The sequence below is a fragment of the Zonotrichia albicollis genome, chromosome 3 (genome assembly GCF_047830755.1).
Source record: "Zonotrichia albicollis isolate bZonAlb1 chromosome 3, bZonAlb1.hap1, whole genome shotgun sequence".
Taxonomy (NCBI): Eukaryota; Metazoa; Chordata; class Aves; order Passeriformes; family Passerellidae; genus Zonotrichia; species Zonotrichia albicollis.
The window spans coordinates 7320249-7337363 of NC_133821.1; the positions used below are offsets into that span (position 1 = coordinate 7320249).

The following is a 17115-nucleotide window of genomic DNA, read 5'->3' on the forward strand; positions in this document are numbered from 1 at the left end:
ACTCATTACCTGCAGGACTGTCACTGATGTTGTATTTAAAATACTCCCCTGTGGAATGTTCATAGGCCTTGCAGCCTCTTTTTAAATTCTTCATCTCATACACACCCATCAAATTACACAAGGACTAAAAAGCTTGATAAGTTCCGCTCTGAAATTGCAAATGATATGTACTCATTCAGAGCTTTTGAAAGATGTCAACTTTTTTTTTGGTCTTTTGTGCTGTTATTTACTATTTGCATAGTCAAAATCAGATTTCATTATTCTAGACATTTGATAAACACACAACCCAAGCCACCACAGCCTGGGAGAGATAGTTTTCTCACACCTTTTGTCTGTGTTGTTAGTTTACTGACTATTTCTTACTGCCTAAACTAAAAACAGACAAGGGTACCTCCCACTGAATAAGTTAAGGAATCCAGCCACAAATCAGAAGAATCTCACAAAGTTAATTCAGAATACATCTACAAGGTGTGGTGAGGCAAATGTCTGTGTTTAAAGTGTCCAAGCCCAAATCAGCCAGGTAAAAAGCAGCTGTGGTTTACAAGCCATGTCACTGTGTTAGCTGGGTGCTGTGCCTGCACATCCATCCTTCCAGGCTGACTATGTGAGCTTATTCTCAGTGCTGAAAAAAACCAATCCATCACCCAACCACCCAATCTGCCTCTCTACAGAACGTGACTGCATGAAGCTGTTTTTGTTAATGCTAGACAAACCCAGCTATGCTGCTTCTAAACAGAAGGTACCTTGCCCCTACACAGCTTCTAACCCAGGGAGGTGAGACCCCACCTGCAGTGCCTCATCCAGCTCTGGGGTCCCACACAGCAATGACAGGGACCTGTTGGAGCAAGTCCAGAGAAGGGACACCAAGCTGATGAGGGAGATGGAGAACCTCTCCTCTGAGGAAAGGCTGAGAGAATTGGGATTGCTTAGCCTGGAAAAAAGAAGGCTTCAGGGTGACCTAATTGCAGCCTGTCAGACTCAACAATTTTTTCCTCTTCACCAAGTGCACAAATCTTCAAAGAACACAACCTTTTCATTTCCAATAGAGAGAATGTAAGACTGATATCTTATCATATCCATCTCTATTTTCTCCCCTACTCCTTCAGCTTTTGCACACAGCTAAGGGAGGTCACAAAGATACTTCAACAGGGAAGCTCCAGCATGTATCTACAGGTCTCCTCCCTACACCATGGAGAATTAATTATTTGTACTTTATCTGTAAAACAATATAACCATGGGTGAATCATCAAAACACTGTCCTTGAAGATGGAGATGGCAGTATAATGTTACAGAATCTTATTAATCGTACGGTTTTATTTAATGCCAAATGTATTTATACTGTACCAAAAATCCTAAATATATATTTTGTCATAATAATTACTGCTTCCTCACTAAATAATTCATAAGTAGCACAAGATTCCCAGCCAAGGGAAGGAAAATATGTCAGGACTGCTAATCACACAGCAGCTCCCTGGCTGTTGTGGAATGCCCACTGTGAAATCCCACTGGTGGTTCTCAAGGGATTAAAATTATGGAAACCAAATCAAACAGATCAGTAAAACCTTCTGAAAGTCAAGAATAAGAAACTATAGGCCCTTCCCCAGAAATCCACAGGTTCACAATGACACTTGGAATTACCCTGCACTTCTCAGTGCCAAGTCCCTGCAAGACTTAGTTGTCATATCTTTCTACCATCAAGCATTATCAGCAGCAGAGCCTTGGCAGTGGGAGCTACCTGCACATCTCCTGTACATGAAAAGTGTACAAAATTATGGGACTACAGAGAAGGACCACCAAGATGCTGGGATATGAAGTACCAGAAACACCTGGATGAGTAGAAACTGCTGCTTAACAGGAGCCGACCTGTCCTTGGAGGTGCACAGGGAAGGACTGAGAGGGAAGGGGTACAAGTTGCAGCATGAGAAATTCTGCCAGCCTTCTGCCAAGAAAAACCAGAAAACCTCCTAATTTCCTAAAAAGCAGCCTCTTCTCACCAGTCCACTGATTTTTGAGGTTCTCTCCCACTTTCCTAGCATTAATTACAAGCCATCTACATGACCCTACACAAGCCCTGAGAGACAATGTTGTGGCACCTGCTCCTGGCCATAAAGAAGGGACAAATGGAAAATGATGTTTTCCACCAGGCCAAGCAACTTAAACATTTTCTGCTTGGCTGTTCATAGTCTGTGAAGTTGGGCACTGATCCTTCTGGATTTGAAGGGCATCAGACAGTATTCCTGACCTACAGCCTTGCCTCACCAGCAGTACCACAGATGTAGCACCAGCAAATTTCAAAATACTCTGGAGACTATAAAGAAGTGGCTAACAAAGGAGAAAGACCAACTATAAAAAAGCTGGTTAAAGGATGCACAGGGCCCCCTCTGTCTGCCTGTATTTCTTAGAGTACTTATGGAATGATTAAACTGTACAAGGACCATTGTAATAAGGTATCCTTCCTAAATTGTTTTCTATTTCCTTTTGTCAAAATGCTGGAAAATGCTAAATACATAAAAACCTCCTTGAGGAAGGATATTTGATATTTGATCTTTGCATACTTTCAATTCTAATCAATAAGAAAGGAGCTTTAATCTGAAACAGAGCAGCCCACAAGCTCTAAGTGATGTGCAGGTGTTAGAAAGACAAATTACTGGTTGGTAGAATTGCCTTGCTGAGCTTTAGGGCCTGGCAGGTTTCAGTGATCTCACACCCAGAGGGAGGTTAACAAAGCTGGGGAGAAGGATGTACCACTGGCAGCAGGCACAAAGAATGCAGAATTTGTGGGCCACAAGGACATTGGGAAGAACCCCCAAGATGAGGAAGAAATAAATAAACCTTACCCAGCAACTGTGCTGAGCCAGCTGAGACTGGGTAAAAGGGAATTCTGCAGGGGGAGATCCCAGCCACCACTCACAGATCACTGACCCAAAAACCCACCAGCCCAGGAGAAGAGAAACACCATGGGACTGATTAGCATGAGAAGAGAGAATCATTAACCAATAGAAGAGAGAACACTAATTAATACGAGAACTATGAAACTTGTTGCCAATGAATTAAGGCTTCTGTTTGCTAAAATGTACAGTGAAATGTTTTGGTAGTGCTGGCTTTTGCACCTCAGCACCTCTTTCTGCACAGAACTGTAAATAAATCAGATACCTTGACTATGTCTATAGATTGTCCCCTTGCACACAGAATAAAAGAACCTATTTTTGGACAACAAATAAAGTTTTGCTTCTGGCATTGGGCTCCACCTGAAACTCAGGATTTGGGGAATTCATCAAATAGGCCTGTTTAACAAATTTTTATAGCTCAGGACATTTTTTAATTTTACTTTGGTTGACTTCTTAACTGTGAATTCTAAATTAATAAAGGATTCAGGTACCATGAAGAAATTTTATCCAACCAACATTTTTTTAAGTTTTTACTTCAGAATTTCCAAGTGCAGTTCCAGAATAATACAGAAGATGGTATCTTATTTTCTTTAAATATATACTAGGATTTTTTTTTTCCAGAGAGCACTAAAGGAGGCCAATTTTTTATACTGATCAGTCTTTGCCTATGTTTTCCTTCTTGTCTCAAGGGAGCACCAAATGATGAAATATTTGATGACAGATTGTGGGAGCTCACAGTACGTGGCTGCATGAACAAACACGTGTGAAGATAAGATGTACAGTAGAAAGTTTGCTGGTGTGACAAATACAAAAATCATATACACAAAGATACACCCCTATCAGATATATTATATGCAAGCAAATCACTGATGACTTCTGTTTTGAAAGCTGAAGGGTTTTTTTTTTCCTCTTGTACCTCTGGTGACAGAACAGGTCCTCATATTTTTATTCTATTTTTAAATGCAAGCTGCTAAAGGAAGAATAGCCTAATACTAACAGTTCTCCTTCTTTCTTATCACAGGATAATATTTCCAGCAGAATTTAACTTTCCTAAGCATTGGTATTTTGGCTAAACTTCTGCAAATCAGACCATAGGTGTAGCAGTATCCTCTCCCTTTTCTCCTGCTTCCCCTGTTCTCTTTCCCAAGCTGTCTGGGAAAGGTTTGTTTCCCATGCCTTTCCCAGCCATCCCAAGAAAATGCAGAAGTAGGGATCAATCCCTGTTCCCTAAAGAAACTTGGAAAGTCTTAACCACAATGAAATGAATAACAGAATATCCTGAATAACAGAAATTATGCAAAAATGAGTCTCTCAAACCAGACTGCTTGTAAACAAGGAAGGTGCCTTAAAGCTGCATATGAAAAACCAGAACAGTCAAACCACTGTTTGACTTCGCACTGTAGGATCTCCTACATGGAAGTATCAGCCTATGGACTGCCCCACATTGGGTAACATTGATTGAATTTAGATGCCCAAATTTAGATGTTGAAGGTGTCACCTTCAGGCAGCTTTTAAAGTCAATGAGAAAAAGCTTGTGCTTCTAAGATGCAATTCATTTAGCCTGGTTTAGACACTCACCTTAAGGTGAGATGCACTGCACACCAGACATGACTATTTGCCCTCCTCAATTATAAAGTGAAGAGCTATTTCAGATGCAGATATCTGAAATTAGAGGATATGGATGTCATCTTGTATATGAAGTAAATGAAACTAATTATATTGACCCTTTCTATAACATACTAATTTCTACCCACAAATGTTGTTCTGCCTCTTCCCTGAGATCACCACAGGTACAATAAAGTACCACTCTTCTCTTTGTTCCATGCAAGTAAAATCCACTAGAGTGTGCAGCATAAACTGCATGATGTAAATCTGGAGAGGATGGAGAGGGAGGGAAAGATGGGACAGAGTTGGAGGAGCAAGGACCAAGGCAAGGAGAAAAGGAAAAGGCAAGAGATAGGTGTGCTGAGAAAGAGTAGAGACTGAAAACTGCTGTTTTGTCACTGAGACAAGTGGCACTCACTGAAGTGGTATGCATTCAGTATTTAACATTGTTTTTGGCACTCCATGCATTACCAAGTGCCAACTGTATGTACCTGCATTCAATAAGAGCTTTTTGTTTGTGCACCTTCCTGGGTGGTTTCTACAGTGGTTCTTTATAACAGTAATCTCCCAAAAGATCTTTCTAGTTTTATTTGTTACTATTTCCAAGTGTGGATCTGACACATAAAAACCAGAGGTGCCAAGACTGGCACCTAGTTTGAGTAGGATAGAACCTGCTTTTTCACAACACTCCTTGTTTTAACAGGCATTTAAATTTTCAGTACAGAACACCTATTACCTGAATGGAACTCAGCACTACTATGGATCAGATTCTCCTGGATACAGTAAGATATACCATCTCTTCAAATAAGCATCCAACAAAGCCAGAAACACAAAAAAAAAAAAAAAAAAAAAAAGAAAGAAAAAAATCTTTGACTGTGAATGGCATGAGTTCACTCACTCGCTTCTTTTTTTTTTTTTTTTAGAATTTTTTTTTCTAGATTAAGTGAAAAGGCATGAGCAAAGAAAGCCAGCAATTTTTGTGCACATCAGTCAGGAATGAGGTGCCACTCTTCTCTACCAGGATTTACCTTTCACACCCCGACATCCAAGCAGGCTGACCAGGAAGGCATCAGCAGTCTCACTGGTTCATATTTTTCAGACTGTCATTTGATTTTGAAAATGACAAAATGAAAAGGAGTGTTCTTACCCTGGTGTTTACACAGCCACCAAACCCATGAAATCAGCAACACAGAAGTAGCAGCTGATGTTAAACTCATGCAGGAAAGACAAACTACTACTTTCATGGCACAGGTGTCATTACATTGTCACAGGACAGTATTTTTGACTTCTTAAAAATGCAAAAAAAGCAAATAAGTGTGTTAGCATGCCATCCCTCATCTTAGTATCTTTCTAGAAACATACATTTTTTTAAGGATCAATGTTCTCATGAGGTCACAGTACAGAAAACAACTCAGAAAAAAGTTCTGCTTTTAATTCTTTGATCATGATATCTTAAAAGATCTTCACTCCTCTATAAAAAAACTAAAATACTAAGTCTTTACTCCTAATGTGTTATGCTTACATTACAGATTACTAAGAATCATACATCAAACCGAATTACCCTTGTCCATTTCCACCTCCCACTAAGTGCAACTAGAACGCTTGCAGGAATCCATATTGTCTTACAAAAGAACACAAGTGAATGTTTCCTTTTTCTTTTTTTCAACCAGACAATGCACAAATGTGAAGTTACCCATAAAAAGTACATTGAATTGAGGGTTTGTACTTTACAAAACAGCAAACTGTGTAACAGTTTTCTACATTTTAATCGTGCCAATCAATTGAGCTACTAATAGTCTGTGTTATTACACACTTTGTTTTTCACAGGATGAAGCATTTGTTCTCCATCTTTTTCCAAAACGTGATGTTACACATGGGCTGTGCAGCACAGCTCCTTCACCTCTTCTAACACAGAAGTCACAGAAGAGTAACTTAGAGTAAGAACATGGAAGTAGGGAAGAGATACAAGATCTTGGTCTCACTGACACTTTCTCCACTAAAAACAATGTTTCTTCACATTCCACATATCTCGTGGAGGTGCATGTTCCTCCCCAAGACAAGGTATAATGCCACAGTAGGAACTTTCCTTGGATGCAGCCTAATGCTGCTGCCCTCTCATGTTTATGCTATTACAGAACCATCGGTATTTTTCATTCCCTTGCCAAATCACTGTAGAATAACAGTCACACAGGTTTCTTCGCCTTCACATATTTAGCATGTTGATGAAGATGAGCTGAGTTCATTTAGAGCAGAGGCAAGTAATAAAAACAAGGAGTGTTGCTGGTGGTAGTGTTTCTAACATGCTAATATCAAATATCTGTGTTTCTTCAAACTGAGGAAGTAATAAGCAGCAAAAACATCCTCCTTTTTCACAGTGATTATACTGATACATCTCAGGCAAGAATCTAACTACTTTTGTAGTAGCCAACTCATAACTGGACAAAGTAACTTGTCTGGTCTTGACCATCAAATACAAAAAGATCAAGATTTACAGGGTAGCATACATTGTGAGAAACACTGCTAAACAAACACACCCAAAGATAAACAGTTTTTTTTTTTTTGTACTCCTGTAGTTAGCTTCCTGCTACAAAGCTCAATTCCAAGCCATCCTCTTCATTTTTCAAGTTGCCATTGGGTGGAGATCATTGAGTGTCCAAACCATGACAGCTGTATAAGGACATGACCTCCAAGAGACCAAGTAAAAATTGGTTTCATAATATGATGCAGGTACCTACAGCATTGTCACAACTGTAATTCTTTTTCTTTTCACGGCACCTACTTCTGTTAAGAGGGTCAATCTTGTAGCTGTTATCTGAGGGAATGAGATTCTACAAGTTCTTGGTGGAAAAAGTAATCAGAGGAGTTCATCTGGCTGCCCTGACACCCACGAATGCAGGCAGCACAACACAAATTTCATAGAGACAGGAGAATGCATCCTTGTAACTTCAAATTTAAGGAGCTGGGATGCTTGTTTGGTTTGTATCACCAGATTTTTTTATGCCATGCTGGGTACTGCTCTTCCAGATAAATAACTAACAGCAAGGAAAAGTAACTGGCTACCTAAAAAATAACATAAGATGAGCAAAACAGCTGATGATGAGATAATGTTTAAATTGGAGTATACCATATAAATAGGTGTCTTCAAACTGACATCTGTCATGTTTGCCATGTGCCAAACCCAAAGCTAAAACCATGGCCACTAATTAAGAATCTCACGTCTTCAAAGTCATCCCTGTTAACAGGACACTGTATCTCTCCTATGCAGTACTCTTGAGACCAAGCATTACAGCCTACTATGGATACAATAAAAATAAAATACTTCAAACCATGTCTTTTAAGAAGTGCTATCATAATCTTCAACATATTTTTTAAAATGTATTTAGTGTTTTAGGCTGCATACTAAAAGCTTAGCTTGTTTCATTTTTTTTAAGGCAAGGGTGTTAGAAAGCTACACAAACAAGAGAAGTTTGTTCCCTCTGAAGATGACCAGCTGCAGTTAAAGATGGTGACATACATGTGTATTTTCATGTGCTGAAGCACAGACCCAGCCTGTCATCAATAGCAGAAGGATTGGCTCCCTGACCAAAACCCAAACCCCCCAGAGTTTTGTAACAGCAGTTACAACCCTGTCCTTTCAGGAGACTTGCAATTATTAGACTTCTCTTGTAATTTAGGCACAGAGCTTGAAAACAAATTTATGCAGTAAAATCATCCTGGTATCTGGAAGAAAAAGGAACCCACACCTAGATTAAAGACTTATGCCACTTCTCCTATGCCACCATTCATTTGCCCATACATAGATATTCCATTCAGTTTTGGGCCCCTCAATACAAAATACACTGATAAAAAGAGCACAGGACCCCAGGATACCGAGGGGCTGAAGATCTTGCCCTGAGGAGTGGCTGGGGAAGCAGGTTCAGCCTTGGGAAGAGAGGAGCACAGAGAGAACCCATCACCTGCCTGTCAGTGTGCACGACAGGGCCCCCAAGAGCCACAGGGCTCTCCAGTAGTGATGGCAGGTGCAGCACAAGCTATCAATGGAAATGTGTCCCAGCCTTCTACCAGAAGAAACTATTTCACACAAGGCAGGAGTAACTCAGCTTGGCCAAAGTTGCTGTGCACTCTCTCTTCTTGGGAGATTTCAAAACTCAAGTGGACACAGTCCTGAGCAACTGGGATCTGAACTCAGAGTCAGCCTTGTCTGGGGCTCCCTTCCACCCTGAGCTACACTGTGATCCCATCCCTTCTGTTTTATCTGGCCTCTGGAAGGCAAAAGAGGGATCTGCTCCTCGTTGAGATCACCTGCAGCATTACCTTGAGCTTGGCCACTCAACAGCATTCTGAAATACATAATTTCCCAGTTTAAAAGTTCTGAAAAGCAGACTTCATTTTCTTTTTCCTACAAACATGTAAACATAAGTGCTTTTCTTTCCTTTTATAGAAGACTTTGGTGTTTAAAATCTTCAATAATATATTTCAACACAAAATACAAACATAATTAGACTATACTTTAGTCAAGTTCTGATGTCTGTTTTTCAGCAAGTACTAACACTTTCATACAGAACCACCTTCTGAAACTTACAGATTTCTCAATTTGAAGCAAACACCTGAGAGATCAATAGCTCACAACTTTTTTTTTTTTCCCCCCCTTATGTAGGCAGCACTGGCATCTTCTCACTGCCTGGTTTGTGATGTTCTGATCCAAGCAGCATTAACCAAACCCTTCCCTGACGCAGCCTCAAGTTCACCATATGCTACTGTGAATTACCTTCACGTCAGAGGTTTTACTGCTCGGCAACCCCACAACAGTCTCACTGAGGTTCCTTGTGCTGTGGCCACAGGCTCTAAACATCCCCCGGGGAATACCTGTGTCCCCAAGAAGCCAGCATGCACTAGATAGTCATTACTCATGGGAGACTTGCACCACCACACCGGGGAGCAACAGCTGTGGGAAGCACTGTAGCAGAGAGTTGTCAAACTCTTCTCTTTCATCTCCCTCCTCTATTACGTCCAGAAAAGCGAGCACAGAGCAAGCCCACTGCTGCAGAGGAGTACAAGCCATTCACACACGCCAGCCGCCCTTGGGAGGCTGGTTTGGGCCAGGCAGCCTCCCCCTGCTCGGGGCACAGGCTGTTACTCACTCACACGGCGCTCTGTTTGTCAACACGGCTGGGCGCCGCTCCGCCAGCACGCCGGGGCGGACGGGCACGGGCAGGCGGCTGCGGGACACGCTCTCCCCTCCTGACAGAAACCCCTGTCCCCAGCCGTGCCCGGTGCCCCACCGCCCGCTCGGGTGTCGCCTTACCGGGGCGCCGGGCACTCGGGGTGCGGAGCGGGCTGCGGGCTCCGGGCGCTCTCCCGGGGATGCTGCTCCTTCTTCTTGGGGCGCCAGTGCGGGAACGCGGGGCGCCGCTTGGGCGCGGCTGCGGCGGCGGAGGGGCGGCGGCGGGGGGCAGCGGCGGCGGCCGCCGCCTCGGGCTCCGAGTCCTCCGACTCGCTGCGGCCGAAGAGGCGCTGGAAGCGGCCGCGCCGCGCCATGCCGGGCTCTGCGGGGCTCTGCGCGGGGATCTCCCGCCGGCAGCGGGGGGAGCGCGGCGCTCTCGGGCTCTCGGCGGGCATGGACGGGGCGGCGGTGGCAGCCGCCCGCCCCGCTGTATGCGTTTAATAAGGCGATTCCCTGCCTGCCTCCCTGCCCACCGCCGGACGCGTCGGTCCCTCCCCGCGGAGCGAGCCCAGCCGCGGCAGGCGGGCGGGCGGGCTGCGCGCCGCTCGCACAGGAAGGGAGCGGCCCACGTGTGATCCGTGCCCAGGTGCGCATTAGGGGCCATTATCTTGTTGTTGTTGTTTTCTGCTAACCCTGAGGTGTGCCCCGCGCCCCGGACACTTGAGCGAGGCGCGGAGAAAGGCTGCGCGCCGCGCCGGGGGCTCCGCATCCTCCCCGGCCGCCCCCCGGCCCCTCCTCATTTAAGGAGGAAAACATGAATAAAGAAAGTCAGCTGTACAGCCGAGGGGCTCAGGAGCCAACACACCCCAAACCTCGCAGCGCTGCTTTTTGTCTCGGTACCCGCCACATTAATTAATTAGCTGCTTATCCCTCTCGCTGGGAATAAATTGGCTCTGACCGCCCTGCTGGCTCGGTGTCCCGCCGAGGAGGATGAGGAAGGGATTCCCTGGGGAGGCAGAGCCGCTCCCGCGGGAAGGCTCGGGCTCAGACACCTTGCAGCAGGGAGGATCGTGTCGGGTCCCATCTCACCAGGACCTGGCGATCCCATGTGTCCCTCGGTGCTTTTAGGAATCTTCTCTCAAATGACCCTGAGGTCCAGCTTTCCTTAGGAAACGCTGTTGTGCGCTGACGGACACCGTCTATCATAAATTGCGTCTAACAAACACGCATTCGTCTGATGTAAGGAGCTTTAAGGGCTCTTATGGTTTTGGTTCTGATTTCCGCTTACTGATCTATGTTACATCTATGTTACTGATGCTACATAGATGTTATAATTCTCTGCTAAAAATACTAAAATGACATAATAAAAGTGTTGGAAGTCTGTATTCTGGAAAAACTTTAAATTCTGCATTATGCAGTGGTCATAATCTCCGAGTAGCTGACAAACACTACATAAATTGACGGATATAAATTAATGCTGGGTTTTTTGTGGCAGAAGGAAAAGGAGGTGAGCAAGGCAGGGGAACGCAAAATATACAGAAGTTGGCTGAGCAGCTAAGTTTTATCTTTGCTACTATTTTACCTCAAGCAATAGATACACTTGTTTGGGGAGAAGATTCAATTATTTTGACTTGTAATTTATTTGGTTAGTGATTAACTAAACAGAATAACCTAAAAATAAAGTTATTTTTCCCAAAATTAAGTATGTTATGCCAAAATTGGGCAGAACTGGAAAGAATGATAGTTGTACTCTCAGGAAGTACATAAGGGATTGAGAATAAGTCAGTTTCAGTAAAGCAAGCTATATAAACATGAAAATCATAGAATCACAAAACACTTTAATTGGGAAGGGACCTCTGAAGGTCGTCTAGTGCAGCCCCCTGCTCAAACAGAATCAGCAAGAGCAGGCTATTCAGGACTAGATCCTTTTGGATTTTAAGTATTTCCGAGGACAGAGAAAGGAGACCTGATGGCAGGTAGGTGCTGTCCTTTATGGATGGCTAGGAACAAAGCAGAAAGTCCTGCCTCCTATAGCTGGATAGCATTTTTGGACACTGGGCAGACACTGTAAAGATTCAAATAGCTATACCTCTTCTCTTACTTTAGCCTAAAATTATTCCTTTCTATTTCCTTGACTAGAGAACCACACATAACCATGGCATTGTCTGGCATTCTTCATTTCTAAAGAAGCCAGATAAATACATTACCACATCTGTGTGCTATACTTCCATTTAGGTGTCAGTTATAATTGGGATTCTGCTGTGCCAGAGCAAAGGTAAATTAATTGGTGTTGGTGAACCACTTCCCCTAAACAGCACTGGAGAGAAAGGAGTCTTGGCCACGGCAGTCGTGGTGTGTCTTCTCCCTGCCACTCTACCCATTAGATACCTTGAGTTGATAGCAGATCAGGCAGATGAGGGTATGTTCAGCAGAGCTGTGCTACTTCATTCCACTCAAAAAAAAAAAAAAAAAAAAAAAAAAAAAAAAAAAAGAAAAAGAGAAAGAGAGATGTGTTTGGCCTGAAAACATACAGTTTAAACGACATAAGAGAGAAAAGGGAGAAATGCAAGGCGCACATTTTTTCAAATCCTTTTAGATTATTTTGGCAGGGTCTGGATGAGTATTAGCACCATAGAGTACCTAGAAAATGTGCAGAGTTCCATAAGTCTCTGGAGAGACACATATAAGAAATATGCATTCCACATAAGCCTTGAGGTATCCAGCATTTGTGCTTCAGTGCTGGCTTATCCTAAAAAATCCTGATTCGCAAACTTAGTGAAGGGGTTTGGTTGTTTTGGATGTTTTTCAAACTTTGGCCAAAATTAAAGTTTGGTTGTTAAATATGGCAGTGTCAGAAAAATGAGTGATTTCAATCCAAACAGATCTGTTGAGGCCCTGTACTTTTTGTTGTACCTGTCTTATATAGGAGGTTTGGACCTCAAGTCAGAAAAGGCATTTTTAAAGCCATTAGTTAAGATAGACATTCATAAGAATTATCCAGTCATTCAGGAAACTTTAAATGATGGTCATGTTTATGTCAGCAGCTAGTTTATGTCAGTTTAATCCAGACACATGCAACAGAACAAGTCAGTCTAGCTTTATCAGAACCAACACAATTTTGCAAGAGTTCATAGTACTTCATACCTTAGAAAGGTATTATGCAACAAATGATCCTTCTCCTGTTTGCTATCATTCCAGCATGGTGAAAAAGAAGATGATTGAGTATCTAGATTAGACTTCACCATACTCAATAGTCTTGCTTGACTGCAAACTGTACGTGAGATTTAAAAAACAACCAAAAAACCCCCTAAACCTGAAACATGCTAATATTTGAGTAACAAAGATAATCTGGTAAACATGGCCTCAACATTTTTGAAGTTGTTATAGAAATCAGCTAACACACAGGTTGAGATAATACTATTAAATCAAAGAATTTATTCTCCCTTTTTATTGTTTCAAAACAGAAACAAGCTCTGTTCTAATATAAAACTGTTCCAATATATGGCACAATAGCTCTGAAACAAACAAACCTACAATCTAAAGCCTATGCACAAATTACAGAAAAATATGAATGGATTATCATCAACTTTGTCATCAAATATCTTTTCTTCTTTTCCAATAAAACGGAGGTGTGAAATCTCCTTCAGAAATGGTGCATGCATGCAAACATTTGAGATTCAGATAATTCACTGTCAGAATTTATAAAGACTGTTTTGGATTTCCACACTTTGGAGTGGTGGTAAAAGAGCAATAAAGTACAGAGGGGACAAAATCCTCCCTGTGTCCCACATAAAACACGTAAGTCCCAAACTATGGTCCTGAAATCACACATTCATTTGACACCTAACCCTGTGGGCACTTAAATTCCAGGGTTGCCTCCCTGTTTGTCTTGAAAGTGCCTCAGGTTCTTAGGGATTCACTTCCCCATATGCTCAGAGTTGCCTGTGTCTTCACGGGACTGAGTGTCAGGTGCCTGCTTCTTGCCCAAGTCTAACAAGGAGCTAAAAACCAGGTATGGCTTGGCCTGAATCTCGGCTGGGACTCTCTGTGGTTGCATATTTGGATCTTCATTAGCTCATGCTCTAACAGCAGGCTCCATACAAAATGCCATATTGGCTTCCATTTTTATCCAGGTGTTCCAGGTGTGATGTAGAAATAGTGATGGAAATGGTAGCCTTAATTTGGGAAAATCCTACCAACAAGAATACATTCTATCTTACAGTCATGTCCCCACTAATGTTTGTTTTCTGGCCCAACAAGGGACTAGAAGTTCCCTGGCCACACCTGAAAAGAGGAGCAAGTCCCATTCCATGCCTTGGAAAAAGAAGGCATAAATTATTGTCCTCAGTAAATTATCAGGTGGGATACACACATGGTGGGATGTGGGTGATCACCCCTGGGGGTTAAGGACAGCCTGGAAAATGCAACTAAATATTAGGACCAGGAAGAGCCAAGGCTAGGAACTAAATTAGTTCAAGAACATGGCAGCCAGAATTGCAGCAAGAGTAATATGTAGGAACCCAGGGAAGCAAGGAGACCCTTTAAAAAAATAGCAGGGCAAACCCCTTAAAGGTGAGCAATTCCATGTCACAAAGGAGGACTTTGGAAAAATGGCAGTAGCTTGACTGAGAGTAGGACTAAGAAATCTGGAAGCAAGGGGCAGTGATGTGGGCTTCAACCAAGTGGTAAATTTGGAAGTCAAGCTTTTCTGGGATTGCCTTATGTACCTGATAGGTGAGGCAAACCATCACCCAGGCTCCAAGGGCGATCATTATTGGCGTGCCAGTTGCCATGACTTACCCTGCTCTGTCTGGCAGCACATGGCTGGATTGCCTGGGGAGACACACAGGGGAGCACACAGGCACTGGAGCTCAAGTAGATGGAAGCACCTCAGGCTCTGGGGGTATTTTGGAGTGGGGGTGAATTTACATAACCTCATGCTCTGAATTTGATCTTGTACACACTGTGTGATTACCTCAGGCAGCAATTTATATTTCCATGTTGGATGCATTTGGTCTTATTTTAAGTTGTCTGGTTCCCATCATGGTTCAGTTTGGGATCTTTGGTATTTAGGTTCATCTGTGAGCTAATATCTCTCTTGAAAGCATGCAATGTCCATTTCCTAGGGGCTAATTATTGATCAGATAAGTAAAAAATGGATGTGACTGTTAATTTATAACCCACTTATTCATTAATAGTTCTGCCAAACCCTAAGATTTTTACTCTGTAAACTGAGCATTCCACAGCAGATAGGTGTGAGTAGAATTTTTTGTGGGAAATGAGCATGTTCAATTAATCAATTCAATATTAGCATGGTTTCTTATTTTTGCTAATAAATGCCAAAAATTTATCTCAGCCTTTATCTGAGTTGCTTGTCTATTCGCATAGATGAAAAGTGTAATATAGAACTCCCTGCTACTCACACACCTCCTGTCTGCTACTAAAGAAGAGTCCTCCAACCCATCTTTGGGCCTTTAGAGTCTTTTGCATTAGAATCCTACAGCTCAAGGGGGCCAAACAAAATAAGTCATGTATCCAATCCATGGGGTTGTGCTCACCCATTAGAAGTGTTCCACAGCCATGCCAAGGTGTAGCATGTGGTCTTTGACTTGAACATGAAATTTTATAGTGCTAACCAGAGCCATGGTAGGTTTTTTAACATACAAGTGAACTACTTGTGCATCAGTCACTACCTCCACATAATACTCCCATTGTGATGCTAACAGTGAGAGTGCCCTGTTCGGTTTCAATGCCAGCTGGGTTCAGCCCATAAGTCCAAGGTAGATAGCCAAAGAGATTTCAGTTATGAAATGTTCAGGAGTTCCCAGTGTGGAATATTCCTCTTTTTCTTGATAATACATCCATGTCAGTAGTTTTCATTCCTTCTCCAGTCAATTGACAGGGGGAAAAAACATCTCCCAGAAAAAATATTTCTTTCCAGGGTTTTCCTCTCTGTTACCTGCCAGGTGCTTTTCTCATTCTGTTAATAACAATCCAATGTTACTTTTCGTTAATGATAACTATCTTTCTCTGAAGTGCAGTGTCAGTACGAAGCCAAGATAACACCTACAACTCACCTACAAATCACTTATTTCTTACTCTGAGTATCCAAGTATTTTTTTCTTTTGCCCACTTCTAAAAGATGAATGCTTCCTCTGTGCATTTTTCAACTTACAGTTTCTTGAAAGCTTTCAGCCTTTGGACTTAACAGTTTGCAAAAAGAGTTAAAATAAAGATTTTGAGCCTTCAACTAGTCTGAAACAAATTATGTGGATGCTACTCAGAGGAGAGAACATTCCACATTGTGGCTACTTTTTTTTCTTTCCCATCTTAGTGGGAAAGGAGGAAGGAGGTGGGACATGCTGCTCCTCATGGGAGCAGAATGGCACTGATTGGCAGCATCATCGATGCCACTCTGTGCATCAGGGGCTCCAGCCTCCTCTGGAGTTTGATTAAAAGGAAAAAAAAGTATGTGAATTCTAGCACTCAGTTCTCCTGTAGTCACAATTTAAAGGTATACTAGTAAGACCATAAATTAATTCAATTAGAAAAACACCACAAATTAACATAACAATGAGGCATTAGGAATATAATACTGGCAAATTGTTAATTTACTGCTTAATATCAAGATGTACTAATGTTTTCCTGAGCAGATATAGTTTGGCTGAAATGTATTTATTTCCAGGCTAATGTTTTATGGTTCTGTTTCTCTTGCTTTCCAGTTTTGCACAGGTTAGTGTGCATAGTACTGTTGCACTTTCATGCTTGGCCAAAAGCAAAGCTATAGATCATGTTCTTTTCTGGTCTAAATTTTTGATTATTTTCTAGGTTGAAATTAATTTGTGACCCTAAAGAATAATTTTTAATTTGTTTGACTGAATCAGAAATGCCATTCTATTATATTTTCATGATATTCTCATGGAGATCTATCAGCCAGCATGGCTTAAGTTAGGATAAGATCTTTTTCTTTTAATTTTAAGAAGGAAGGCAGAAACTACCAGGAAATTTAAAATTAATTATTTAATAAATGTTCTAGGTATATTACTAAATCAATAACCCTGCAAATTAGATACATAATTACCATTTATGTATTATTGCTCATACTGACTAACAGATGAGCTGGGAAATGGACAAGGATGAAGGAAGGTAGGTCCCTCTCTGTCTTCAGCAATTTACTGTCTAGAGCCCATGTGCTAAAGAATTAAATGTAAGCACAGCTGATTAAATTGCTATGGAATATGAGCATCCTGTGACAAATCCAACAGCTATCCAGTCTTCTGTAACCTAGTTGGGTGCTAAAGAATCTGCAATTAAATATTAAGCTGACCAGATGTAATTAAAAGCATAACTGTTCTTATGTATCTGCAGATAATACAGGAGCACTACTAGGAAATTGAAACTGTCTGTTCATAGTTGTGTTTACCTGGATATTACACAGGGTCTGTAATACAGATCCTG

At 42.0% G+C, this 17115-nt stretch overlaps 1 protein-coding gene across 1 annotated transcript in view; it reads right to left on the reverse strand.

Moving 5' to 3' along the window:
* The window catches only part of CRYBG1 (crystallin beta-gamma domain containing 1), a 96496-nt gene extending 86301 nt beyond the window's left edge, over nt 1-10195 (reverse strand). Inside the window, exon 1 of the mRNA XM_005493007.4 lies at nt 9799-10195. Coding sequence (XP_005493064.2) covers nt 9799-10112 — 314 coding nt within the window. The 5' untranslated portion in view covers nt 10113-10195. The remainder of the gene's footprint in view (nt 1-9798) is intronic.
* Between the last annotated feature and the right edge of the window lie 6920 nt (nt 10196-17115).